General features: G+C 46.8%; 4 protein-coding genes and 1 long non-coding RNA gene across 5 annotated transcripts; 4 read left to right on the forward strand and 1 right to left on the reverse strand.

Moving 5' to 3' along the window:
• Positions 1-360: 360 nt before the first annotated feature.
• Positions 361-1,670, forward strand: Ooep (oocyte expressed protein). Its single transcript, XM_090337737.1, has 3 exons — positions 361-636; positions 848-1,030; positions 1,597-1,670. Exons 1-3 carry the CDS (start codon positions 396-398, stop codon positions 1,644-1,646), a joined length of 474 nt encoding a protein of 157 aa, XP_090193863.1. The 5' UTR covers positions 361-395; the 3' UTR covers positions 1,647-1,670.
• A 6,032-nt stretch (positions 1,671-7,702) lies between these two features.
• On the reverse strand, positions 7,703-8,524 carry LOC150060102 (KHDC1-like protein). The gene is made up of 3 exons (XM_090338604.1): positions 8,440-8,524; positions 8,100-8,282; positions 7,703-7,827 (listed from the first exon to the last, which is right to left on the reverse strand). The coding sequence occupies exons 1-3, from the start codon at positions 8,522-8,524 to the stop codon at positions 7,703-7,705; spliced, it is 393 nt and encodes a 130-aa protein (XP_090194730.1).
• A 10,317-nt stretch (positions 8,525-18,841) lies between these two features.
• On the forward strand, positions 18,842-20,806 carry LOC150060103 (sperm motility kinase-like). The gene is made up of 3 exons (XM_090337739.1): positions 18,842-19,810; positions 19,983-20,367; positions 20,587-20,806. Exons 1-3 carry the CDS (start codon positions 18,884-18,886, stop codon positions 20,703-20,705), a joined length of 1,431 nt encoding a protein of 476 aa, XP_090193865.1. The 5' UTR covers positions 18,842-18,883; the 3' UTR covers positions 20,706-20,806.
• Positions 20,807-20,932: 126 nt separating this feature from the next.
• LOC150060104 (uncharacterized) lies at positions 20,933-21,892 on the forward strand. Its single transcript, XR_016536431.1, has 2 exons — positions 20,933-21,071; positions 21,480-21,892. It is a non-coding gene; the product is annotated as an uncharacterized LOC150060104 (long non-coding RNA).
• Positions 21,893-24,886: 2,994 nt separating this feature from the next.
• Positions 24,887-25,971, forward strand: LOC150060105 (uncharacterized). The gene is made up of 2 exons (XM_090338605.1): positions 24,887-24,954; positions 25,116-25,971. The coding sequence occupies exons 1-2, from the start codon at positions 24,887-24,889 to the stop codon at positions 25,969-25,971; spliced, it is 924 nt and encodes a 307-aa protein (XP_090194731.1).
• The last annotated feature ends 421 nt before the right edge of the window (positions 25,972-26,392 follow it).

The following is a 26,392-nucleotide window of genomic DNA, read 5'->3' on the forward strand; positions in this document are numbered from 1 at the left end:
GAATCCAACCTGGGTCTTTGTGCATGCTAGGCAAGCACTCTACCACTAGGCCAAGTCCTGGCCCTGGCTAAAATAAAACAAAATAAAAACAAATAAAATACAAGCTTCCCCACAGGCTGAAGTCGAATCAGCTTCACAATACTGACATGCTGAAGCATGGAACTCTGCGGTTGAGACCACCACGTGGGGTGTGAGCCCTAGAAAGCCCACATCCTCACTAGTTCCGGGAACAAGCGGAAGTGGGTGGAGGACCGGAAGTGATCCTGAGCCCGAGCCAGCCACCAGGGACTGGTGGGCCGCGAGGGAGAGCCCGCCCAGGGGGCGGGGCTCGGAGCCTCATAAAGGGCGGGGCCTGGGGGAAGTCAGCCTCAGCTTTTGCAGCTGGTGTGTAGGTCATGGGGCCTCCAGGTCTTGGATCCAGTGTATCTCGCTCTGTGGGGCTTGCGGAGGCTGGGCAGAATGGACAGCCACCGTCTGTTGAGGCTGAGCAGAGTGGACAGCAACCATCATCAACACTGAAGAGGGCTCCCTTTCCACCACCCCAAGTTCACCTCCGGCCGTGGTGGTTTCCTGTTGAGGAAATGAGACATCCTGTGACGTTATACCTGGAGTCAGATCTAGCCGATGAGATCTTTGGTGAGTTGCCTCTACCCTGGGGAGGGGTTAGTGCCAAGGCGAGAGAGGCCAGCTGGCCCATGACCTACAACCTCCCCCCCCCCATTTTGTAGTTCTCCCACAGCCACACCCCTAAGCCCCCAGCTCTACCCTTCCCTGGCCAGTGTTTCCTTCAAATCTCGGCCTGACCTGTCACCATGTCACCACTTACAGTCTCCCCTAACTGGTTTAGGCGCAAACCAAGACAACCTCTACCAACTGCAATGGATGAGTCAGGCCTTGCTGCATGTGACCAAGGTGGCCCCTGGGACAGTGACTGAAATTAACATCTTTGGACGGCCTCCGTTGCAGAATCGTATGAAGAGCTTTTTCCTGAGCCTTGCGGCATGGTACAGAGAACTTCATGTCCAGCGAGGTGAGGGGCTTTGAGAACGCATCCATAGAGGGAGTCACGGTGACTCTTGTGCCATATTGGCTTCTCTCCATCCTCCCTTAACCTTCTTAACAATATTTTGCAGTTCCTAAACATTCAGAAACTGTAGAGCCTTTGGGGGTGCCCTTTAGCAAGTATTGGGTAAGAAAGTGATTAGACACTTTCAGGTGCATCACTGCCCAACACAGCTGTAGATGGGCCATACTGTTATTCCCAGAGCCAGGTTGTGTGTGAGTGCACCAGTTCTAGGGACTTGAACTCACGGCCTAGATGCTATTCCTTAGAGTGCTAGACTCGAGCCAAAAAACTACCACTCGAGCAACAGCTCCACTTCTGGCGTATTGGCAGTTAATTACAGATAAGTCTCTCACCTTCCTACTCAGCTTGGCTTTGAATCTTGCTCCTCAGATCTGGCTTCTGAGTAGCTAAAGGTTACACATATGAACCAGCTAGGACCTGGCTCACGTGCAATCTTAAAAGCTATGTTGCCACGTAACAACATAGAATGTTTTTGCTTGTGGATGATTGGTATTAATTGTTTCTTTCAGCTGAGAAGATTCGTCAGCTTGAAGAATTCTTGAAGACCCATGAGTCGTGATCAGACATTGCTCAGCATTCTCTTTAAGACAGTTTTGTCAGGAGTGTTTTGTGAACAGCCCTGCTTCTGTTACTTAAGTTGGGGATAATCGAGTATTTTTAAATTGCTGCATTTATTTTTCACATGCCTTCAGGGATAATGAGAACTTACTTGAATAAATGAATTTTGGGGTGTCTGGCATGTAAAGATTTTTTGATGACATATAATAAACCATGAGGTGAGGAGTGAGTAGAAGCCTTATAGTGATATTTCTCCCCTCTACATAACTAAAAAAATCTGTAGGTGTACAAAGGGGTTTTACATCAACAGTTCCAAGACTATAGTACATCTTGAGTTCCTACCATTTTTTTTTTTTTACCAGTCCTGGGCTTGAGCTCAGGGCCTGAGCACTGTCCTTGGACTTTCTCAAGGCTAGAGCTCTACCACTTGAGCCTCAGCACCACTTCTGGCTTTTTTTTTTCTATATATGTGGTACTGAGGAATCGAACCCGGGTCTTTGTGCATGCTAAGCAAGCACTCTACCACTAGGCCAAACTCCCGGCCCCTTTTCCTACCATTCTTATAGCCAGAGGCAGCTGGTCAAATACAGAGGCATACAGGTGATGTTTTTTTTTGTGTTTTTTTTTTGGTGGTTATTCAAGGTGAAGTCCCCTTTTGTTGCCCCAGCTGACAACCCACCCCAACTCCTGGGCTTACGGAGTACTCCTACTTCAGTCCTACTTCAGCTTTCTCAGTAGCTGAGTTACAAAAGGGAGGTTCTGTCTTTACTCTTTTGTTAGGAAACATTTAAACCCTGTAACTGATTTGCAAACATGAAGATGGGTAAGAATCCACCTGAGAGCTTGTTGAAGCAGTTTCATAGGCTCTCCAGATTCTGATTCAGAACATTGGGAAAGGCTCATAATTTGCATTTGGTGTCAGTTGTAATCATTTTCTGTGATGCCACACAGGTGTTTGTGGTGCACTCACACACAAGGATTCCAGGCTTGAGCACGAGCAGCTGTCTTTCTTCCCCCCCCCCCCCCGCAGATATATGAATGTCCTGCCTCAGCTTATCAGTGCTGAGTTGACAGCATGCTCCACTGGGTGGGGTTTATTCTCTAGGACTGAAAAGTCCTGTTCTCTGGCAAGATTTCCTCTATTACAAATCTTCTCTGCAGACTCTTCTAGAAGAATTTCCTTATAACTTGCAAAAATTTCAAGTAATTGTATACTTAAAAGGAAGAATGTGGTAGGGATTTGAAAGAGAATGTGCAGCTACAATGAGTTTAATAAATGAAGGGAACATGGTATGTTTGCCGAGCTCTAGTGACTAGTGTCTGTAATTCTGGCTTCTCGGAAGGGGGAGATCTCAGAAGGTTGGTTTGAAGCCAGGCTGGGTAGAAAAGTCATGTGAGACTCTTAATCCCAAACTAACCCGGAAAAATCTGCAACTGGGAGTGAGGCTGAAGTGAGAGCTCATAGTTGAAAACCTAGTAATTGCCACATACAAAAAGACTAAAGTATTTAAATGGTTTTGTAATTCTCAGCTTTATTTTCAACCACTAGAGGGAGTTCAGGAACTTATTCTGACCTTTTAGTGATGAGGTGCTGGGGAGATGGCATAAGGCTTTGATTTTGTGTTCATTCATTGTAGATACATGCAGCCACACAACCTCCTTGACCACATTTCCTAAGGCACCCAGGCTAGAAAAGCAAGTTGCCCATATCAAACGCAGGAATCCTAGCTTCTGCTCTGCCAGGTCCCCCAGACTCATCTGTGGTCTGATGGCCTACCAGTTCCTGGAGAGCCATGTTAAGAGTGCCAGTATTGGGGCTGGAACTCGGGGCTGTGCACTTTCCCTCAGCTTTGGGAATCAGGACTAGCTCTCTACCACCTGAGGGACACTTCCACACCTGTGTTTTTGCTGGTTCATTGGAGATGAATCTCAGACTTTCCTGCGTGAACTGGTTTCATATCTCAATCCCAGCCTTCTGAGTAGTTAGGGTAACAAGCCATTGGTGCCCTGCTGAAGATTTTCTATTTTGTCAGTTGTGGGGCTTAAACTCTGGGCCTGGGTGCTGAGCTCAAGGCTAGTGCTCTACCATGTTGAGCCACAGCATTATTTCTGGTTTTCTAGTGGTGAATTGGAGATAAGTTGCACTGACTTTTGTGCCCAGGCTGGCTTTGAACCATGATCCTTAGATCCCAGCCTCCTGAATAGCTAGGATGAAGGCATGAGCTACTGGTGCCCGGTGAATATAATGAGATTTTAAGTTAAAGGAATCAAAAGTTTTCTTATTTTTGTCATGCGGCTTAAACTCTGGGCCTGGGCATTGTCCCCTCGAGCAACAGTGCCACTTCTGGTTTTCTGGTGGTTAATTGGAGATGAGTGTCTAACAGTCTTTTATTTAGTGCCCGGGCTGGCTTTGAACCTCGATCCTCAGGTCTCAGCATCCTGAGTAGCTAGGATTATAGGAGTGAACCACCCCAACCAGCTTCAGAAAGTACTTTTATAGAAATCATTTCAAAACTGAGCAAAGACTAATGCTGAATCCAAGTCCTGACCTGAAAGGATGGAAATCAAACTTACTGGACAGCACGTGAGGATACAGGGTCACTCCTGAAGATCTAGTCTTTGGTAGATCACTGTGGTGTATATAGCTCTGCTGCCCAAAATGTGACCACTAACTAGCAGCCTCGACATACCTGGGAAGCTGTTAAAAATGTAGCCTCAGCGCAGGAGTTTGGCATATGGTAGAGTGCTTGCCTAGAATGGATGAAGACTTGGGATTTGATTCCTTGGTACCACATAGGAAAAGCGGGAAATTATGCTGAGGCTCAAGTAGTAGAGCTCTACCCATGAGAAAGCCCAAGGAGAGTGCTCCTGAGTTCAAACCCTGGGACTGCCAAAAAAAAATGTAGCCTTAGGCCTGATTTGTGTGTGTGTGTGTGTGTGTGTGTGTGTGTGTATGTAATACAGTGCAGATCTTGAATTCAGGACAGTGCCTTGCACTTTGGGATGACATTTTCACCACTGGCACTATCCCTCCACTTTTTCTTGATTAATTGGGGTGAGATTCTCTTTAATATGTCTACCTGGGCTGGCATTTCTTTTATCCTTGGATCTCAGCATGTTGAGTAGATAGAATTACAGGTATGAGCACTCTTCACTTGACACTCTGCTGCCAAATGGTTCTTTTTTTTTAAACATTTTTTATTGTTTGGGTAATGTATTGAGGGGTATATTCATCAAGTGGTAGGTGTATTACTTCTCAGACATTGATACCTCTTCTCATGTTTTCCCTCCCTGTGGGTGGGTCCATGGGGCTTGAACTCGGGGCCTGGGCGCTGTCCCTGAGCTCTTCAGCTCAAGGCTACTGCCCTACTGCTGGAGCCACAGTCCCACTTCTCATTTTCTAGTGATTAATTGGAGATAAGTGTCACATTCTTAAATTCCCAGGCTGGCTTCAAACCATGATCCTCAACAGCCTCCCGAGTAGCTAGTGTTACGGGTGTGAGCCACCACGCCTGGCTTAGTTCGAGAAATTTTTATCTTTAATATTTAGGGAGAATTATGTCAAACCCCAGTTAAATTCTATCTGGAGTATAGATGTTTTACTTTTCAATAATTTCTTTTCTTTTTTTCTTTTTTGTGAGTCATGGGGCTTGAACTAGGTCTGGGCCCTGTCTCTGAGCTCTTCAGTTCAAGGCTACCACCCTAGCCCTGGGCTTGGGTGTTTTCCCTGAGCTCTTCAGCTCAAGTTACTACCCTATCCTTGAGCCAAGCTCCACTTCCCATTTCCTAGAGTTTTTTTGGAGATGAGTCTCTGGTCTTTTTGTACCCAGGCTGGCTTTGAACCTTGATCCTTAGATCCTTAGATCTTAGCCTCCTGAGTAGCTAGGATTACAGGCGTGAGCCACCATGCCCGGCGCAATAATTTCTATAAAGCAACAACCAAGCCATGGACACAAGTTATCCACACGTTTAGCATAGAGTTCAACAGCCTCCCTCCTCACCTACATGATCAAGGGAGAGCTTTAAAAAGACATAAAAAGTCTGTCTATTCACTTCTGGGTATCTACTCCCATAAAAGGAAATGCCCCCTAGTCTGGTTAATGAGCCAGAATATATTCATTGATTCAATGCATTAAAAAAGTGGAAGTTGCCAGGCATGATGGCTCACGCCTGTAATCCTAGCTACTCAGGAGGCTAAGATCTAAGGGTCGAAGTTCAAAGCCAATCCGGGCTCTAAAGACCAATAGATTCTTAGTCTCATATTAACTATTAGAAAAGTGGAAGTGGTGCTGTGGTTCAGGGGGTAGGGTGGTAGCCTTGGGCTGAAGAGCTCAGGGACAATGCCCAGGCCCAGAGTTCAGGCCCCAGGACTGATTTAAAAAAAAAAAAAAAGTGGAAGTTGGCAAAATCTAACATACTTGAATGGAACAGAGTCCAGTTAGAACGAGCGCTGTCTCCAATAAATATGCTGTAAAATAGACTAGAATAATCTTCCTGCTAGAATTTTTTTTCTTACTATGCTCTCTTCTAAATACCAGACTATTCCCCAAGTTTGAATACACATCCAACCCAGTCTCAGGGTACAGGACCCACAAAGAAGCAGAGGTTAGACTACATCAGGGAATCAGGGTGTTCTCACTCTAGGGTTCTAAAGTAGCCTTGCAGCTGGACTGACTACACAGTCAAAGTTAAGAGGTATGGAAACAGGGTCCAGGGGCTCATGACTTAATGTTCGCTGCTCAGGAGGGTGAAATGTGAGGATTATGGTTCAAAATCAGCATGAGCAGGAAAGTTGGATTTTTTTTTTTATCTCCAGTTGACCACCAAAAAGTCAGAAATGGAGGTACAGCTCAAATGGTAAAGTGCCAGCCTACAGTTAAAAAGCTAAGGGTTCTTTAGCCCTCAGTTCAAGCCCTAGTACTCCTAAAAAAAAAAAAACCCCTATAAAGTAGGGGTTTATGCTTGTAATCCTAGCTGGAGGAGGCTGAGATCTGAGGATCCTGATTCTAAGATAGCCCAGGGAGAAGAGTACATGAGTATATGTGTCCTTTTATGACATATGCCTCAAAAAACCATATGTTGTTACTCAGGATGCTGAGATCTGAGAATTGTGGTTCAAAGCCAATCTGGGCAAGAAGGCCTGAGACTGTTATCTGTACCAGAAAACCAGTAGTGGTGCAGTGGCTCGAAGTGGTTGAGTACTGGCCTTGAAAGGAAAAAGCTCAGGGATGGTACCCAGGCCTTGAGTTCAAGCCCCATGGCATACAAACAACAAAAATCCAAAATTCTTCATAAAACAAAAGTTATGCTAACTCCTGCAAGTTAATAAGAGCACATGAGCTCTTATTTTATCACATTATCTTAGTTTATCACATTAAGTGGTTTTTAATTAGTTCACCACTTTATAAGTGTTTTGTAAGTGGTTTTCACTTTAGTGACAATCTGAGATTTTTTAATTTTTATTTCTATTTTTGTGTGTGTGTTCTGTGTGACATGGGGCTTGAACTCAGGGCCCGAGTGCTGTCCTTGAGCTTTTTTTTTTTGCCCAAGGCTAGCCCTCTACCACTTTGAGCCACAGTGCCACCTCTGGCTTTCTGGTTGTTAATTGGAAGCAAGAGCCTCCTGGCCTTTTCTATCTGGGCTAGCTTCGAACTGTGATCCTTAGATCTCAGCCTGTGAGTAGCTAGGATTACAGGTATGAACCACCAGTGCCAAGCTTACCATCTGAGATTTCTTAGGAGTGGTGTTTTCCTAGAAGTTGGGTGGAATTTCAGGAAAAGTGAATAGGTTAGTAGATAAACTTGTCAAAACAAGAGAGACCAACACAGACACATAATACATGATAGAGCTTATTTATTACATATTATCAATAATTTTATTTGATGAGAACACATATTTAAGAGACATCTCTCAGACATTTGCCTAGAGAATTCCAATCTGCACCCACACATTTCATATCTTCTTCAGCTTCATAGGGAAGTCAGTCTTCCTGACAAAACTACCTCCGGGGGAACCCTAGGAGCCTCGAGGACGTGTCTTGACAGAGCCTGAGCACCATCAGAAAAGGGGTTCACTCATCAGGGTTTCCCAAGGTTCGAACATGTTATTCCAAGCATGGAAGGAAAAGGCCAAGTTCTCCCTGGTTAGGGGCTGGCTCCGCACGTAGTGCAGCATTTCGACTCCTGGGCAAGGAGAAAGAATGGTGAAATAGAGCCAGGGACACAGCCAAGACACCTGTGGGGACATGGAGGGGAAGGATAGGGACTCCTCCTAGGGGACCCATGAGCACTCCCTCCCCACTCCATGTTCCATCCTTATTGAGCTCCTGCCACTCCAGTGGGCTGTGGGTCACATGGGATTCGCAACCACAGGAGCGAGTCTTCAAGGTCAGCTGCCATGCAGGAGCCCCAAGCCTGCCAGCAAGCCTTCACCCCCAGGACATTCAGACACCTACCTTGGGCTTGAAAATGAGCATCATGGGCCCCCAAACACTGAATCATGTTCATGAGCCACTGTCTGGCCCCTGGTGGACCCACCACAGTGACTCGAGTCTGGCCTGTGGCTGTGAACCAGGGCTCCAGCTGAATGAGGGTGTGGCTGTGTTTCTCAATGCTGCGAAGGAATTTGTCCCCTAGGCCTGGAAACAGAAGAGGGAGGGAGAAGATGAGAGCCAGCAGCCTTCATGGCACGTGGTGGCCCTGAGGGTGAGGGCCTGGCCCAGACAGAGGGGCAGAGGGGAAGACTGGAAATGGTGAAGAGGACAGGAGGCGAGCACAAGGGCCAGGGCCACCCACCAAATATGTTTTTCTCCTGCTCTTCTGTGAGATACAAAACCAATGGAGCATCGAAGTTTTCAGGCCAGGTCCACCAGGCTCCCATGTTGAGGGTTCAGGTCTGCATCGTCCTCTCCCCAGCTGTACTCAGAACAGAGCAGCTGCTTGCAAAGCTGAAGTTCTAAGCTCTGGGTTCTTTTATCTTCACTTTTATCCTCCCTCCACACCCTCTCCCACCCTAGAGAGGGTGAACCAGCTCTGAAGCCCTCCTGGAAAACCCATCAATCACTTCTAAATCCAATCTCAGAACCCTCCACATTCATGCTTGTCTTTCTTTTTGTCAGTCTTGGGGATTGAACTTAGAGCCAGAGCTTCTTTTTGCTCAAGGCTAGCACTATACCATTTGAACCACAGCACCACTTCAGGCTTTTCTGCATATGTGGTACTGAGGAATCTAACCCAGGACTTTGGGTATGCTAGGCATGTACTCTAACACTAAGCCAAACTCCTGGCCCAATTATGGCAATTCTATAGCCACAGGTTACAGGGTGTCACCCATTCTAATAAAACCACACAATACAATACAAAACAAAGCCATAGGTAGACACAGGATGGATGTTTTTACTGTTGTATAGGTGGAGAAATACAGTAGAGTATGGGGGGGGGTTCATGGGGCTTGAACTTTGGGCCTGGGTGCAGTCCCTGACCTCTCCAACTCAAAGCTACCACCCTACCCTTAGGTCTGGGTACTGTCCCTGAGCTCTTCAGCTCAAAGCTACCATCCTACACTTTGAGCCCCAGCCCCACTTCCTGTTTTCTAGTCATTAGAGATAAGAATCTCTCATTCTTTAGTGCCTGAGCTTGCACTAAATGATCCTCAGATCTCAACCTCCTGAGAAGTTCGGATTACAGGTATGAGCCACAGCTCCCAGCCATAGTAGAGGGTTTTTATTTATTTTTTATTTTTTTGCCAGTCCTGGGCTTGAGCTCAGGGCGTGCGCACTGTCCTTGGACTTTCTCAAGGCTAGTACTCTACCACTTGAGCTGCAGCACCACTTCTGTCTTTTTTCTATGTATGTGGTGCTGAGGAATCAAACCCGAGTCTTCGTGCATGCTAGGCAAGCATTCTACCACTAGGCCAAAGTCCCGGTCCCTACAGAAAAGTATTTTAAAAAATGTGAAAATGTCTTCGAGGATCTTGAAATGTTATTTTGGCCTCACTAGACTCTAAGAACAATAAAACAAAAAGATTAGAAATTCTACTGGGCAAGGGAGTGTCTCATACCTATAATCCTATCTCTGAGGCTGAGACCTGGAAGATAGCAGTTGGAACCAACAAAAGGTCAGGCTAAAACCTTGATTCAAGTGGTAGAGTGCCATCTAGAACTAAGCAAGGCAAGTTAAACCTCAAGGCTGAATTTAAGCTCTATACTAGCACAATCATGTGAAAAATTAAGTTATTCCTTGTTATGGTGGTTTATAATTTCAGCTATTCAGGAACTTGAGGCAGAACTCGAGGAACATGATGCCAATTATCTAGGAGACCCTATCCTTTTTTTTTTTTTTGCCAGTCCTAGGGCTTGAACTCAGGGCCTGGGCAGTGTCCTTGGATTTTCTCAAGGCTGGAGCGCCACCAGTTGATCAACAGCACCATTTCTGGCTTTTTTTCCTATGTATGTGGTACTGAGGAATCAAACCACGGTCTTTGTGCATGCTAAGAAAGCACTCTACCAATAGCTCAAACTCCTGGCCCCTTGGAGACCCTATCTTTAAAACAAGTTTAAAAACCAAAGACAGCTGGGGATATGGCTCAAGTACTAGAGCTAGGTAGCCCTGGCTCTGTCTGTATTCAATTCCCAGTATATCAAAGAAAGAAACTCATTTCATTCTTGTGGGAGGACATATCCATTTCTTGTATTAGCTTTAACTAAAAATTCTGGTTTGGATCTCCTTCTAAGAATGGTTTGTCTTAGGACCATACTGAAGAAATTCAGGTCATAGTATCGTAATTGGGTCCTGTTTATCAGGGCTGGAACAGCTTTTCCTCTTAGTAGAAATTTTATCTTTTTATAAAAAGTCATGCAGAGACTGACAGCAGTCATTTTCAGATCAGTTTCAGATTTACATATTTATTTATTTATTTATTTATTACCAGTCCTGGGGCTTGAACATTGTCTCTGAGCTTCTCTGGGTTCAAGGCTAGTGCTCTATCACTTGAGCCACTTCTGGCTTTCTCTGTGTATGTAGTATTAAGAAATTGAACCCAGGGCTTCATGCATGCTAGGCAAGCACTCCACCAGTAAGTCACACCCCTGGCTCCAGAATTCTTTTTGTTTTTCTCTAGGCTGTTTTTGGCTTTTTGGTTTTGTTTGTTTGTTTGTTTCTGCTGGTCCTGGAGCTTGAACTTGGCCAGAATGCTGTCCTGAGGTCATTTTGCTCAAGGCTACCGCTCTACCACTTGAGCTGTAGTTCCACTCTGGCTTTTTCTGTTATGTGATGCTTAGGAATTGAACTTAAGGCCTCATGCATGTTAGGCAAGCACTCTAGCACTAAGCCATTTTCCCAGTACCTCTCTAGGTTTTGTATATATTCACTTGAGGAGTGAGAATTTTTCCAGTTGTTGTTGTTATGGAAAACCTATTTTGGAAACGTGTTTAGGCCCCAATGAAACATATGCCCCCACACTAGTGAAGAATAAGTTTGAAGCCGTGAATGGCGACTCACCCTTTAAACCTATCTACTCTAGAACTAAGATTTGAAGGATCATGGTTGAAAGCCAACCCAATCAGAAAAGCTGTGCAAACATCGTTTCTAATTAATCAATATGAAGCATGGGTGGAAGCTTGGTTCAACTAGTAGAACAGCAGGCGTGCAAGGAAACCAAGTAAGTGTGAAGCCCTGCGTTCAAGCCCCAAACTGCCCGAAAGTGAAATAATACCAATGTCAATAATAATAGCCATAACCAACTTGACTGCTTAGACCTAGAATAACAATCAACCATCAACAATAGTAGCATCAGAAACTTGACTGTTCATAGCTAATGTCCTCAGTCCTGTGGGCCCAGTGAGCAAAGGCAGGCACACCTTGAGAAGTGATCACTGCAGTGATTCCTTGCATTTGGTCAGCATCGTGATTAACCAAGTGAGTTCCTCAAAACTCAAAGTTGTATGTGGAATGAGTCTCCAATTTTCTGTATGGATGTCACCTTAGATAATTGTAAAGCTCCTGTAAGTCCTATAAGTCCTTCTCAGTGTGAATCAAACCTTCACTGGCGGCCAGAGTAACTTTCTCTGTTTCCTAAGTTTTGTAAAATTGACCAACCCAATTGAATTACTGCTGATGGTGTAAATATTTGATTTTACAAATGATGTGACAGAGGACCTGATTTCCCTTGAAAGGGCTATATTCTGATGGCCAATTAGATCTGTGATACATACAATATTGATTAAACCCAGTGTTAAAAAGCAGCACTTCACAATCATCTCAGACACATAGTTAATGAATGCCTGTAACCTTACCACTTGGAAGCTGTGGAAGGAAGATCTAGAGTTCATAATTGAACTTGTCTCAAAACAAAGAAATAAAACAACCTCAAAAATAAATAGCATAATTCTAAACATCTGAATAAAACGTATTCACAAAATTACAGATCCTCAGAAGCAGAGATAGCATGAGAGTTTAGGAGTGTGCTAATAAATATCAGCGATTTTTATTATCCCATAAATACATTGTGAATCTTCGAGTTATCAAAGAACAACCATGCTTTCTTCTTCTCCTCCTCATCCTTCTGCTTCTTTTCCTTCTCATCCTTCTATTTCTCCTTCACCCCTCTTCTTCTTCTTCTTCATCCTCCTTCTTGTCATCCTACTCGTTCTCTATCTCTTCTTTCCCTCCTCCTCTTGGACATTAGTATTACTTTTTTGTGATAGTATTGAGGCTTGAACTGGAGCCTGGGTGCCATTCCTAACCATTTTGCTCAATGGCAGGGTTCTACTATTTCAGCCACAGCTCCTCTTCCAGATTTGTGGTAGTTAATTGAAGATAATAGTCTCTTAGATTTGTCTATCCAGGCTGACTTTGAATCTGAATCCTCACATCTCAACCTATTGAGCAGCTAGAATTTCAGGCTTTTTAGCCACTGGCACCTGACTAGAATTTTCTTTATATAAATCAGCATCTTAAGCCAGGTCCAATGGCTCATGCCTTTAATCCTAGTTTATAAAGAGAAGGATACTCAGAGAATCATGGTTTGAAGTGAACCCAGTCAAAAAAGGCCTGGAAACTTCATTTGCAAAGTAATCACAAAAACTTAGGGTAGAAGTATGGCTCAAGTGGTACAAGCAAGCAAGCCACTCCAGTGGAAAGCTCTGAGTTTAGATACTTGAACTGGCAAAAAGAAAATAATGTGTTGCTAGTGCTAGACTTCTGTGTCTAATACTACCACTTGAGAGGCAGAGACAGAAGAAATTTTCAGTCTTCCAGAAATGGGCGAATATGGATCCCAAAGGTGGAGAATTTGACACTGTCAAGTGAACTGAGCTAATTTGGTCTTACAACCTTAGGCACCAGCACAGGGAATATGTTATCATTTCCTATCTCAGTCTACACCATAAATACGAGGGGTTTATTTACCTTTAAAAGTAAAATTAGCCTCCGAAAAACTTATGTTTTCAATTTGCCAGTTTTTAAGAAATGCTATTCTATGTGATGTAATTAAAAATGCAGTCATAGTAATATAATTACTAAGACTGGAAAATATGAAGCCAACGTAAGTGTTCTTTTCTAAATTGAAAGAGAATTTCAAGAAATAAAAGACAGAATCAAATAAAGGGTTTATTTACTTAGTTTCTTTCTATAGGGGTCTCATTGTTGGGAGAAACAAATGGTAGGTTTTTGGTGCCTCTGAAGAAAGGATTGGGGCAAAAGCACAAGGGTTTTAACTGAGTACATTTATGCTGGGCATATCACCATTGAAACAAACAAACAAACAAACAAAAACCCAATGTACAGTATCAGAGTTACAGCACCACCAGAGACAGTCATGCAGGGCCATTGGCTCCCAGCTTCCTTCCCATCTGCCCACCCCAAGTCACCATGCTGTTGTTGGCCTGGAGTACCTAGGATTGCAGCATCCTCTGTGCCACCCTTCCCAAGTGCTGGGGCTACAGCTCCCATGACAGCGACTTTTTCCCTGGATATAAAACCCCGCCTGCATGCATGTTTTGATTACACTGGATTTGGGATCTGGATTTTAGAAAACAAATGAGAAGGTAACTTATCTGTCTGGTGTCAGGTGCCACACTGATGGCTCAGCAATGACAAGGATGGTTCTGAATTCAAAAACTAATACTACAAAAAATTAACATTCTTTCCTCCAGCAAACTATTCCTCAAAGCCATGCTCAAGCTCTTGGCAAGAAGAGACTACACTGCCAGACTACCTAACCAGATTCAGCCATGTTGACTCTGCTTGTTTGAGCAGGAGGTGGAGGGAGGCCATCTTGCCTCCAGGTGGACTCCACTGCCTGTCTTTGTTCCTCATCTGTTTCTTTATTTCAGATGAGGAGAATCCTGGGCCTTCAGGGAAGCCCGGGTTTTCATTCCTCTCAGGGCACCGTGGTGAGGCAAGACTGACCCAGCAACCCATAGAAGAACCAGGTGGTGTCTGGCTCATGCCAAGAGCAAGAAGCCCGCTGGAAGAGGGCAGGCAGCCTGCCTCATTACCTGACCTCCTCCCCAAGTGCTGACCAGGCAGAGTTGACAACTAAAAGAACTTTCAAAAATCTTTGAAATTCAGAAATCCAACCAATATCCTTTGTAGGATATCACTGTTGTCTACTGTTTTCTGTGGTCTGCTCGTTTGCTGAAAGCCCGCCTCACAGAAAACAGTGCCCCAAACAAGACAAAAGTTATGGTGATTCTTCCTACCCCCATGAAGCTGTCATGCTTAATTTATAAAGTGTAAAATCTGACACTTGTTAAAAGCTGGTGTGTCTTTAGGGAAAGTGGGGCTGTACTATATAAAATATGAGGGGGCTGGTTAACCTTATCAAAACAACAATTTGTCAGTTGAAGATTTCCTTACGTTTAGAAGACATCCCTCTGATAACATGCCTAGAAGCCCTAAGGGAGACGATATGGCCCCAATTCCAACCTGCACCAATAACTGTCATGTCTTCCATGCTTCCCAGGGGATACAATTTTGTTGTTGTTGTTGCGTAATGCCCAGATTTTGGGGTCCCCAAAGACCACCAAGAAGCCAAATCTGATGTAAGCACAGGAGAATCCTTTATGGCAAGCCTGGACTCACAACCATCAACGACGCAACAGGTCAGAGTTGAGAGACCCGACTCCTTAGTTCCCAGGGTTTTTATAACACATTGACCCTACGATGCCTCTTGACCACATGTAAGTGGCCAATAGGACCGTCACATTCACACAGCACTGCACAATGATACCACATCGCGGGTGGGGTGACCAGTCAAGTCATAATCTGTTTCTGGGGAGTCATTTGAACTACCCTATCTTTTTCTACCTGACTTTGTCTTTGTAGACAAGAGGAGGGGTCAGCAACTGTGGCAGGAAGGGGGGAGCCGCCCATCTGCCCCTCCCTGATTGGGCTCCTTAACCTAGTTCCTTGCCTTTGGTCCCTGAGTTCTGTTACTGGGCATTTACAGTTCACAGCTTGGTTGGGAATTTCCTGAGTTAATTGTGTTTCTGTGGGGTCTGGGTTAATTTTAGGTAACATAAGGTTAATGTTTCACGAGTCACGTACTTGACTGTCTTCATCGTGGGAACTGGAAAGGCCTTTAGAGGATGGAAGTGGGGTTTCACAGGAGGTTTCAGGGGAGGGGGTCATGGACACATTTCCAGTCATTGAGTCTTTAGGAGGATGAGATCTAAACCTGAAATGGCTGTGTTTGGTTCCGGTTTCACGGTTAAAGCTGTTGGTGGTGGTGGTGGTGGTGATTGTGTGGCTGAACACAGGGCTTGTATACTGTTCCTGAGCCCTTTTGCTCAATGCTAGTGCCTTGAAGCACAGTGCCACTTGTGGTTTTCTGGTGGTGGTTAATTGTAGATAAGAGTCTCATGGATTTTCCTGTTTGGGCTGGCTTTGAACCCAGTACTCAGATCTCAGCCTCCTGAGTAGCTAGGATTATAGGCATGAGCCACTGGTGTGTAGCTAACACAGCTTTTTGTGACACATGGAATGACCTGAGTTAGAATCCAAGACAACCACCGACTTGCCTGGGGTTATCTTGAGGAATGTGAGGGGAGATGAATGCATTCATCCCGGGCACAGATGCTAGGTGCCAGGCTGTATGTCGAGGGAAGCGTCCAAGCCCTGGTTGGTCAGCAGTGATTTGGGACATCCTATGGCATCATCCCAAGGCCTGGGCAGGGAGAGGAATGGTCAAACAGAGGCTCACAACAAGGCAAGATGCCTGTGGGGATACTGGGGACTGAGCACTCATGCTAGGCCAGGTCCTCTCAGGACATCCACTGCCATCTTCTGCTCACTTTTCCTCCCTTAGTGGCTTCCTGTCACACAATGGTCTGCTTTGGGCTCTTGTCCTGCAGGGAGCTCTGGGAACATCTGGATTCCTGCCACCAGAGCCACTTTTCAAGAATTTAAATCACCGTACAAGAGTCCTGTCACCAAGACTTAAATCCTAATTCCATCCTACTCTTATCTCAGGGTTAATAATGGGCACTCACCCTCTCAAATACCACATTATGTCCCTAAGGGAGCAAGCCTGGCCTGGATAGAGGGAGAGCATAGGGAAGACTGAAAAGTCTGAAGAGGATGGGACATTGTACAAGGCCACATACCAAGCATGTGCCCTCAGCTTACACCTTCATCTTTCTTTTTTTTTTTTTTTCTGCCAGTCCTAATTTTTGAACTCAGGGCCTGGGCATTGTCCTTGGGCTTTCTAAATGCTAGTGCTCTACAGCTTGAGCCACAGCACCACTCCAGCTTTTTCTGTGTATGTGGTACCAAGGAATAATCTAACCGAGGACTTCAAGCATGCTTGGCAAACACTCTACCACTAGGCCAGGTTCTTGGACCCCACACTTGCATTTTTTTCAATAACAAATTCCAATTTATTTGGTACTATATTGATGATTGAAAGAATTTGTGGTCAGTTGAATTTTTATTCATTTTTATTCAATGCTGATATTCAATACCTTATTTCTGCCCTTCCTGGTTTTCTTTTGTTTTTTATTATTTTTGTAGGTCATGGGACTTGAACTCTGGGCCTGGGTGCTGTCCCTGTACAAGGTTACTTCTCCACCCCTAGGTCTGGGCATTGTCCCTGAGCTCTTTAACTAAAGGCTACTGCCTTGGAGTACCACTGGAGCCGTAGCCCCACTTCCCATTTCTAGAGGTTAATTGGAAATAAGAGTCTCAGGTGCTTTAGTGCCTGGGCTGGCTTTGAACCTTGATCCTCAGATCTCAGCCTTCTGGGTAGCTAGGATTACAGACCTGAGCCATGGTACCCAGCCAAGCCTTCCTGTTTTTTCAAGATATACCTAATGACCAGTTTCTCGGAAGATTATGAGAAGCGTCTGTTAGTCCTTTTATATAGATGTGCCTTAATATATGTTCTAATATAGATTTATACTCTAATGTCAATAAAATTGTAGCATAAGTGTGATCTGTAAGAAAAAAATTCAATTCTCTAGGCTGTTGTAAGTAGACATCATGTGGCTTTGTGGGGGGGGCGGCAAGGGGAGGGAGACAGAGAGAAAAATAGAGAGCACTCAGGCAGGTGTAAAGGCCTGAACACAGGGCCTGAGTACTGTCTCTGAACTACTTTTGTTCAAGGCTAACTCCCCCCCCCCTGCCTTTTTTTTTTTTTTTTTTTTGCCACGCCTGGGCTTGAGCTCAGGGCCTGAGCAATCTCCTGTCCTTGGATTTTTTCTCACTACTAGAATCCTACCAGTTGAGCCACAGCACCACTTATGGCTTTTTCTATGTATGTGGCACCAAGGAATTAAAGCCTGGTCTTTGTGCTTGCTAGGCAAGCACTCTACCATTAGGCCAAACTCCGGTCCCCTAGCCCACAACACTTGGGTAACAGTTCCACTTTTAGTTTTTGGTGGTTAGAGATAAGAGTTTTTGCTTTCTCAAGGCTAGAGCTCTACCGCTTGAGTCACAGCACCATGTCCAGCTTTTTCTATGTATGTGGTATGGAGAAATTGAACCTGGAATTTTGCTAGGCAAGCACTCTACCACTAGGCCAAATTCCCAGCATGTATTTTATTTTTAAAGACCATGTGTTGTCAGCAGGCACCTATGGCTCACACCTGTAATCCTAGATACTCAGGAGGCTGAGATCTGAGGATCACTGTTTGAGACAGTCCATATAGGAAAGTCTGGGAAACTCCTATCTCCAATTAAGGACCAAACCCCTCCAAGAAATAAACAAAAAACAAATAAAAACCATACCCAACAAACAACAGCTGGTAGTGGGGCTGTGGCTTGAGTGGTAGAATGTTAACAAGAAAAAAAGCTCAGGAATAGTGAATAGGCCCTGAGTTCAAGCCGTAGGACCTACACTCAAAAATAATAGATGCTGGGCACAGTGGCTCACCGAGTAATCCTAGCTACTCAGGAGGCTGAGCTCTCAGGATGGCGGTTCAAAGACAGCCTAGGCACTAAAGCCCATGAGACTCATCTCCAATTTACCACTAGAAAACTGAAAGTGGCGCTGAGACTGAAGGGGTAGAGTGGTAGCCTTGAGCTGAGGAGCTCAGGAACAGTACCTAGGCCCAGAGTTCTAGCCCCATGACAAAAAAAAAGAAAAGATAAATAGATAAACAAATAGTTCAGACAAAAGTGATTCCAGCATTCCAGCACTCTAGCAGTTTGAAGGGGGGGGGGTGGTACTTGGTCTGGAGCAGATGCAAGGACTTACTGGGAAAGTGGTCTACTACCTCCAGCCTCTCGCATGCTAAGAGGACTAAGAGGCACAAGCCACGGGTGCCAGGATCAGAAGTTAAGTTCGACATGTCTGAGCCTGAGTGTCAGGGAGCCATGTAACCAAAGCTTGTGTGGTCTTTTCCATTCCTAATGGGTCTTGAAGGCCACTGCGGGTCCACACAGCCGTGCTGGCCTCGTCCTGCTCTGACCTCACAGGGGCCACTGTGATGGCATGAGGGCCCCGCGGGGATAAGGAGGCAGCCTGGGCGGCCTTTTGGTCCACACAGCAGGAAGCGGGTGGATGGTGAGCTGTGTGCTGTCTGAGGTCTGCTGGCCTGCGTTGCCCTTGGTGGCTTAGCTTCGTCCTCCCTTTCTGCCCCGCCCTTCTTGGTGTGTGTGTGTGTGTGTGTGTGTGTGTGTGTGTGCGTGTGCGTGTGTGTGTGTGTGCGTGTGTGTGTGTGTGTGCAAAGCTTTTCCATTTGGGGTTCAGCCCCTCCCTCCCCTCCCTGGGCTCCCCTCCCCCGAGGGCCCAGGCGCCATGCTGGGCGCCCTGGAGGAGGGGCGCGAGCGGCAGGGCCCCCAGGCCCGCTCCTCGGAGGAGGAGCTGCTCAGGGCCCAGTACCGAGTGCTGCGGGACATCGGCGAGGGCGGCTTCTCCGAGGTGAAGCTCGCCCAGCACCTGCTCACGCAGACCCTGGTGGCCGTCAAGGTCATCCCGAAGGCCATGCACGGCGACCTCATCCACACGGAGATCGACCTGCTGAGCTCCCTGGACCATCCCAACGTGATCAAGCTGTACGAAATCATCGAGACGGCCGACACGGTGTTCATGGTCATGGAGAACGCGGAGGGCGGCGACCTTCTGGACCTGATCCAGACGGTCGGGTGCCTGTGGGAGGAGGAGGCCCGCTTCGTGTTCCGCCAGGTGGCGCGCGCCGTGCGCTATTGCCACGCGCGGGGCATCGTCCACGGCGACCTGAAACCGCAGAACATCCTCCTGGACGCCGAGGGCAACGCCAAGATCTGCGACTTCGGCCTGGGCTCCCGGGTGTGCGCGGGCCAGAAGCTGCTGGCGGCCGGGGGCACGCTGCCCTTCTGCGCCCCGGAACTGCTGCAGTGCGGGGGCTACGACGGCCTCAAGGCCGACGTGTGGAGCCTGGGCGTGCTGCTCTACGCCACGGTGGTGGGGCGCTTCCCGTTCCGGGGGGACACGGTGGTGCAGGTGGTGAAGGAGATGCTGCAGGGCGAGTTCGGCTTCCCGGCCCACGTCTCCGGCGACTTCCGGGACTTGATCCGCGCCATGGTGGCCGTGGACCCTGAGCGCCGGCCCTCGCTGGAGCACGTGTTGGAGCACCCCTGGCTCCAGGAGGGTCAGCCAGAGCCGCCGGAGCCCCAGGGCCTCCCCCCGCGCCCGGACCTCTCCATCCTGGACGCCATGGCGGTCATGGGCTACGACCCGCAGCAGGTGCAAGAGGCCCTGAGCGCCCGCAGCTACAATGGGCTGATGGGCACCTACCTGATGCTGGAGCAGCAGAAGACGGAGTGGGTGGAGCGAGGGGGCCACGTGAGGAAACTGAGTCCGGCCCTGGCGCCTTGCCCGTCCTGCACAGGGACTTCGTGCTTGCATGTCCCCACAGCCAGAGCCAGCGCGCCCACCCGCCGCCCCTCCAGCTTCTCGGGGGAGGAGCACCAGGGCAGCCTCCGCACCCTCTACTTGGCCACGTCCGTCGGTGTGCTGCCCACCCGATCCCCCTCTGCCGGGCCAGCCCCCGCCCCCGGCGCCGGGGTGGAGACGGAGGACAGCCGGCCCCAGCAGGGCGCAGCCGCCGCGGCCGCCCCGGACTCGCTCCCCGCGGAGCCGAGTTCCGTCCCGGTGCGGAGCCGGAGGGTGTGGACCAGACTGGGGCGCTGCCTCACCTGGATCCAAGGGCTCTGCAGCTGCTGGCCTTTCGGGAGGACGGAGCGCGGCAACAAAGTCGTCCCCACCGAGAGGCAGGGCAGCGCGGAGATGCTGCAAAGCAGGTGGGGGACCCCGGGCCGGGCAGCTGCTTCCCGGCTCTGCTCCACTCAGTGCCCTCCCCAGTGTGTCGCCCAGTGTGCAACCCAAGTTCCTCAGGGTGCCCAGGGCCGATGGGGGCGGGGCAGGCAGCTGGCGTTGTTCACGGGAGCAGATTTGCAGGGAGAAGGAAGTCAGGCAGGTGGTTCAGTCACTCACCTTGTGGGTTCCGTGTCTTCCTGCAGGTGAAGGAGGAGGAATCCTGAGGCCATGGCTGTGGAGGATGGGCCGAGCCCGGGCTGCCATCGGATGGCAGGGAAGCGGCAAGTTCACTGCTGGCTCCAGCCCAGGCCCAGCCCAGTGACTGTCCAGCACACGAGGCGTGGTGCAATCGGCCTCAGGCCCCAGGAAGCCCAGCCCTGCGCTGCCTCCTTGGCATCCTCGCACAGGGTTCCTGGGCCTGCCTGGAGGTGAGCAGACCGCTGCGCCTACCCACAGACGGCCCACAGACGTTTTCTAGAAATGGTTTCTAATCAATTTCTGTTCTGTGTCTCTCACAGGACATCATAAACTGCCATTCCTGAGAGGGGATCCCAGGAATTCTGTCTTGTGCGAGCTTCCTTGATGAGTAGATCGCAGTGCAGGGCTGGAAGGTAGCCCAGAGCCTAAGAGGAGAGGACAGGAGCACTTTCTGTCCGTCGTGGGGCACTTCTGAGTCTCCACACCACCAGTGAGTGATCAAAAGTGCTCCTGGGAACTGCAGCTGTGGCAGAAAAGCCCAGGGAAGGCTCAAGGCCTTGAACTCAAGCTTAGTACTGGCACAAGAATGTGCTTCTGAAGGGATATGGCTCTGACCTGCCTCCAGGCCAGAAAAGATGACCTTGTGCCTGACCCCAGGGTCACTGGCTCACCATTTGAGAAAGGACCAATGCTGACATTGGGTTCTGTGCATCTGCCCTAAATCTGCCCAGAAGTCTGGGATAGCCTGACAAGGTCCTAAGAGCCAGGCCATGTTGGGGTTAGGGAAGAGGCCTGAGTATGTTCCCAGAGTGGGTTATGGGTCCCTTCTGTCACTGCTGACTTTCTCCCAGCAACGAGTTTGTTCTGTCCATGGTGACCCTGTGTCCCTTTTACACAGTGCCACATGGCAGCCATCCTGACCCACAGCTGCTGAGCCACACCGGGATTCCAAGGGATGCTGAGCAGGGAGCTATAGGCCGTGGAGGTCAGAGGAGGCTGTGGGCTGAGAAAGCTGTGCACACACTTGCCTGGTGCAAGAGATCCTGCAACCACAAACCCACCCTGTGCCTAAGACAGCAGACTTGTCCACCTGGGATCTGTACAGGTGTCCTCACCTGGGTAGAGCATCATGCTTGAGAACATAGGGCACAAGAAAGCTGCTCATTGCATGGCAGACAGAAGTATATGTTCTCCTTACCCTGCCAAATACACATGGAGAAGACAAAAGCAAAAGAAAACGAAAACAGCAACCATGGCAAGACATTCTTGCTTTTCTTGGAGTTCATTTAATAAAATATTATTTTATATGATCTCATGCACATAGCTATGGAGCCTTTGTCAACCACTCCTATACATATCTTCCTTCACCTTCAGTAGGTGAATGTCTTGAGTCCCATATAATTTATTATATTCATATGTGTGTATGTGTACGTGTGTGTGTGTATTTGTGTATCAGTACATTTCCTTGCAGATTTAAGCCGGATTCTATTACCACAATGGGAAAAACTATGCAAGCTGTGTCCCTTTAGCTCTGGATTACATAGCTTAATATTTTTTCAGGTTTTAGTTTGTAATTTTTATTTGTATTTTATTGTCAGGATAATGTATAGAGGGATTAGATTTATATTTGTTAGGTAATGAGTGCATATTTTTGTCCCCCTTTCCTTCCCCCATGCCTCTGAATCATCTTTTTTCCCCCTTACTTCTTCTATTTCCAATAAAGAAACGAATATACAATATACCAGATATCTAATCCCATGAGATTAACCATCAGGGGAATATAGAAAAAAGTACCTTAACCTAGTACATTAAGAACAACAATCACAAAGATAAACCTCTTGCTTCCATATCCTAGAGTTCATTTTGCTTACTCTCATCCTGTATGACCATATGTACAGAAAGTTTGAGCTATTGTGATCTCTGCTAGGAAAATCCTAGATGTGTACTAATGATTAAAAAGGAAGGAAACCATGGAGCCTATGTTCCTTTGGGTCTGGCTTACTTCACTTATGTTCTTTCCAAGTTTTTCCATTTCCTAATGTATGGGGCAATCTTATTATTATTAGTATTAATATTATTACTATTTGCCAGTCCTGGTGCTTAGACTCAGAGCCTGAGCACTGTCATTGGGCATTCCTCAAGGCTAGCACTCCACCACTTAAGCTACAGCAACACTTCTGGCCTTTTCTGTGTATGTGGTACCGAGTAATCAAACCTGGGTCTTTGCACATGCTAGGCAAGCACTCTACTACTAGGCCATGCTCTCAGACCCTGATATTTTTTTTAAGTTTCCATTTCCTTATGAATTGTACAATATCATTCTTTCTGGTAGATGAGTAGAATTCAATTGTGTATACATATTTACCACATTTTCTTGATCCATTCATTGGCTGAAGGGCATCTGGGTTGATTCCACATCTTGGTTACGGAGGGATATCATTCTTTCTGATGGCAGAATTGAATTCCATTATGTATGAGTACCACATCTTGTTGATCCAATCTACTGAGGGGCATCTGGGTTGGTTCCATATCTTCGCTATGATAAATAGTGTTGCAGTGAACATCGTGCTAGTGGCTCTAGTATGTCCTTGTTCCTGGACGTTTAGGTAAATGCCAAGGAGTGGAATTGCTGGGTCATAGGGGAACTCTATGTTTAGTCTTTTGAGAAAATGCCATACTGCTTTCCATAGTGGTTGAACGAGTTTACTCTCCCACCAAGAGTGTAGTAGCGATCCTTCCTGGTCCCATCCCCATCAGCATTTGTTACTAGATTTCTTGATAATGGCCATTCTAACTGGAGTGAGGTGAAATCTCAAAAATGGTTTAACCTTTTACTTTTATTATAAAGGCAGTGTGCAGTTACATGAGTTATGCAATGAATACATTTCTTTTGCCCATTGTCTCCCATTCATTCAATCATTCCAGTTTTTTCCTCACACCACTACCCATGAGTTGTGCGGTTCATTTTCAAGATGGTGTCTAGTGAATACCATTCTGCAATTGTTCACCCTTTGTCCTCTCATCCCTGTACTCCCTTACCATCCCACAAGAGAAAAGAGAAAAATAAAACAATACCCAACAAAGAAAAACCTCTTGGTCCACTTACTAGAGATCATTTTGACAATTATTTTATATGATCAGAAGGACCCTGACATCACATCTTCATGCTCCTCTCCTGAGTGTATCCTCCTGTTCTCACTGTGATGTTACTCAAAAAAAAATCTTTAAATACCCTAACCCCTTTGCACCTCCTGAGAATGCAGACTGACCAAGAACACTCAATGAAGCACAGCACTTGTGGCACATCACTATAGATAAAACCCCAGCTACTCAGGGGCTGAGAGTTCAAGGTTGACACTGGGTAGACAAATCTGTGGAGCTCAATTCCAATTAACCTGCAAAAAATGCAGCAAACATATGGTAAAGCATTACTTAAGTGGTAAGGCATTAGCCTTAAGTGAATCAGTTGAGCAAGAGTCTGATATCCTCAAATTAAGCCCTAGTACCAGAAAAAATAAAATAACAAAAAAGACAATACAAATAAACAGTAAAAGGACAAAGCATTTGAAGGAAGACCTGGGTCTCCTTGTCTATTAAAAAAATCTAAATTCTGACTTATAAGCCACTGCCCCAATATTGAGCTTTGTCACTGTTTAACAGCATGATTTTTGGACTCTTAAAGCAAGAGCCAGAGATGGAGTCCTCAGACAGGGACAGAAATCTTGAAATCCTTTCTGGTTGTTATATTCATGTCAATTTCTTATTGCTAAATCAGTCTTCTCTGCCTTAATTGCTCAAAGAACCTTTAAAAATAAACTATTTTTAATATTTTAAAATATCTCTAGGAAATCATTAGTACTTTTGGTAGACATAAAAGTGCTATTTCCTAGACAATGGGGAATCTAGAATATCCACAATCTGCTTGTGTGTGTGTGTGTGTGTGTGTGTGTGTGTGTGTGTGTGTGTGTGTGCTGGCCCTGGGGAGTGAACTCAGGATTGGGCTAGTGTTCTATCATTTGAGACAGCGCCCCACTGCCATATGCTAGTCTCTATGTATGTTTCCATTTCCCTATGTGTCTCTGCAGGAGGAGGGTTTTTAAAAATCACTTCTTGTCATCATTTTACCTATAATTTTTGCCATTAGTAACAACACTAAGCCTTGGGATCTCATGCACACATGACAACATTCAGACTAATTCTGAATGCATCCTTGACTCTTGGAAACTGAGGCACTGACTGTAACCAGGCCTTTGCAGAGACGGTAGGGTCTATTAGGAACACTGTGTCCAGTTGAGTAAGAATTACATGACTTATGAGGAGGAGTCAGAAGCCCAGCGGAACTCTATGGGGTCCCGATGGAGGAAGAGGCTTAGGTAAGAAGACCACAGGAAGTGACCTCAGCCTTGATAGAAGACCACAAGGAACTTGGAACTCTGGTCTCCAGGCAGCCATATTCCAGGCCACAACTGGAAAACTCACCCAGAGATAGCAAGGAAAGCGCCATGTTTTCCTGTTGTTGTCCGATTTTTCCCAGCTCTGACTCCAGAAGATCCTGCAGAGAGAGCCTGGTGGACACCTGCAGACACTGGATCAACCCCCGACCCAGACCCCAAGCCCAAGCCAGACCCAGAAGAACATTCTGGCAGTTTATATTGAGAGGCCGGCAGGTGGCACCTGGCAGCCCAGACCAGGACAGCCAGGATGGGGACACTGCTGTGACTCCTCCAAGCCAATCTCGAGTGCCAAGTGTGGTGGCTGCTCAGTGGGCTGTGCCCACTCCACTGGAGATGAAGCTGCGTGGGGCTGAGGCCAGGATGGCCGTGTTCTCTGCATCTCAGATCCCTGAGTCTCCAGCTGGGCTTGAAGAAGAGTCAGCACTGCCATGTACCTATGTGGATCTCTTGGTGGATATGTGCAGAGCTGCAGAGACACACCCAGCCACACCAGAAGCAGCAGCAGAGGAGCCACATTCCAGGAGAGCAGTTCTCCCAGGTTTTGTGCATCTGTCTTGGGCACACAATGAAGACACCCCTCCATCAGAGGCAGACGATGCAGAACCAGCATCGTGGTCTCTGACCACACCACGTGAACAAGAACCACTTACTCCTGTGGTGGCAGCTGAAGATTCACAGCACTGGGCAGGTGATCTGTACCTGGAAGATTTTGTGTCCACTACGTCTGAGGCAGACTCTCTTACACCTGATTCAGAAGAGGAAGAGGCAAGACTCGGTTTTGCTGATTCGGAATTGTCCAGTATATCTGACACAGAGTCTGTTCTACCAGAGGAAGAAGGTGAAGAATCGCTCCACGTTACACTACTGTGGTGTCACGAGGTGTCCCTGACCACCGCATGGGCTGAAAATCCTCTTCCCCCCGTGGCAGATGCCTGAAGAGGAAGCCCACGGCATAGCTGAAGTCCAGGTTGAAGTTTCCCCTGCCACTTAGGACAAATGGACTCCAATCTGTCACTGTAGTCACTGCTCTTCAGATCCCACACTCTCTACAGATTTCTTCTGAAATCGACCCACCTTTACCTGGAGTGGGAAACTTAGCTCCAGCAGATACATCCCAGTGTGTTTCAAATTTAGACTAGAGCACAGTTCTAGCACTTAAGAGAAATCCTTTCCATCTCCTTGAAAGATATCTGCTGGTGTTTTGTTTTCTTGTTTTTCTTTGTATCATTTAAAAATAGATTCTAATAAAAAGTTTACTGTTCATTCTAGTTGCATTGTTCAATGCACAAATCCAGTGTCCTGTTCTAGAACCATGAGCTCCACCTGGTGACAGAAGCTCCATGCAGAGCACATGGTT

This window comes from Megascapheus bottae, chromosome 8, assembly GCF_031878675.1.
Source record: "Megascapheus bottae isolate mThoBot1 chromosome 8, mThoBot2.hap1, whole genome shotgun sequence".
Classification (NCBI taxonomy): Eukaryota; Metazoa; Chordata; class Mammalia; order Rodentia; family Geomyidae; genus Megascapheus; species Megascapheus bottae.

Bases quoted from the DNA above. Each gene is read 5' to 3' on its own strand.
- Ooep (XM_090337737.1), top strand. From the start codon at position 396: ATGGGGCCTCCAGGTCTTGGATCCAGTGTATCTCGCTCTGTGGGGCTT. The intron at 637-847 runs GTGAGTTGCCTC...TAACTGGTTTAG, and splicing joins TCTAGCCGATGAGATCTTTG to GCGCAAACCAAGACAACCTC. The intron at 1,031-1,596 runs GTGAGGGGCTTT...TGTTTCTTTCAG, and splicing joins AGAACTTCATGTCCAGCGAG to CTGAGAAGATTCGTCAGCTT.
- LOC150060102 (XM_090338604.1), bottom strand. From the start codon at position 8,524: ATGGGAGCCTGGTGGACCTGGCCTGAAAACTTCGATGCTCCATTGGTT. The intron at 8,283-8,439 runs GTGGGTGGCCCT...TTCTGTTTCCAG, and splicing joins GCAGGAGAAAAACATATTTG to GCCTAGGGGACAAATTCCTT. The intron at 7,828-8,099 runs GTAGGTGTCTGA...CTCCTTGCCCAG, and splicing joins TGCTCATTTTCAAGCCCAAG to GAGTCGAAATGCTGCACTAC.
- LOC150060103 (XM_090337739.1), top strand. From the start codon at position 18,884: ATGCTGGGCGCCCTGGAGGAGGGGCGCGAGCGGCAGGGCCCCCAGGCC. The intron at 19,811-19,982 runs GTGCAAGAGGCC...ATGTCCCCACAG, and splicing joins TGGGCTACGACCCGCAGCAG to CCAGAGCCAGCGCGCCCACC. The intron at 20,368-20,586 runs GTGGGGGACCCC...GTCTTCCTGCAG, and splicing joins GCGGAGATGCTGCAAAGCAG to GTGAAGGAGGAGGAATCCTG.
- LOC150060105 (XM_090338605.1), top strand. From the start codon at position 24,887: ATGACTTATGAGGAGGAGTCAGAAGCCCAGCGGAACTCTATGGGGTCC. The intron at 24,955-25,115 runs GTAAGAAGACCA...GATTTTTCCCAG, and splicing joins CGATGGAGGAAGAGGCTTAG to CTCTGACTCCAGAAGATCCT.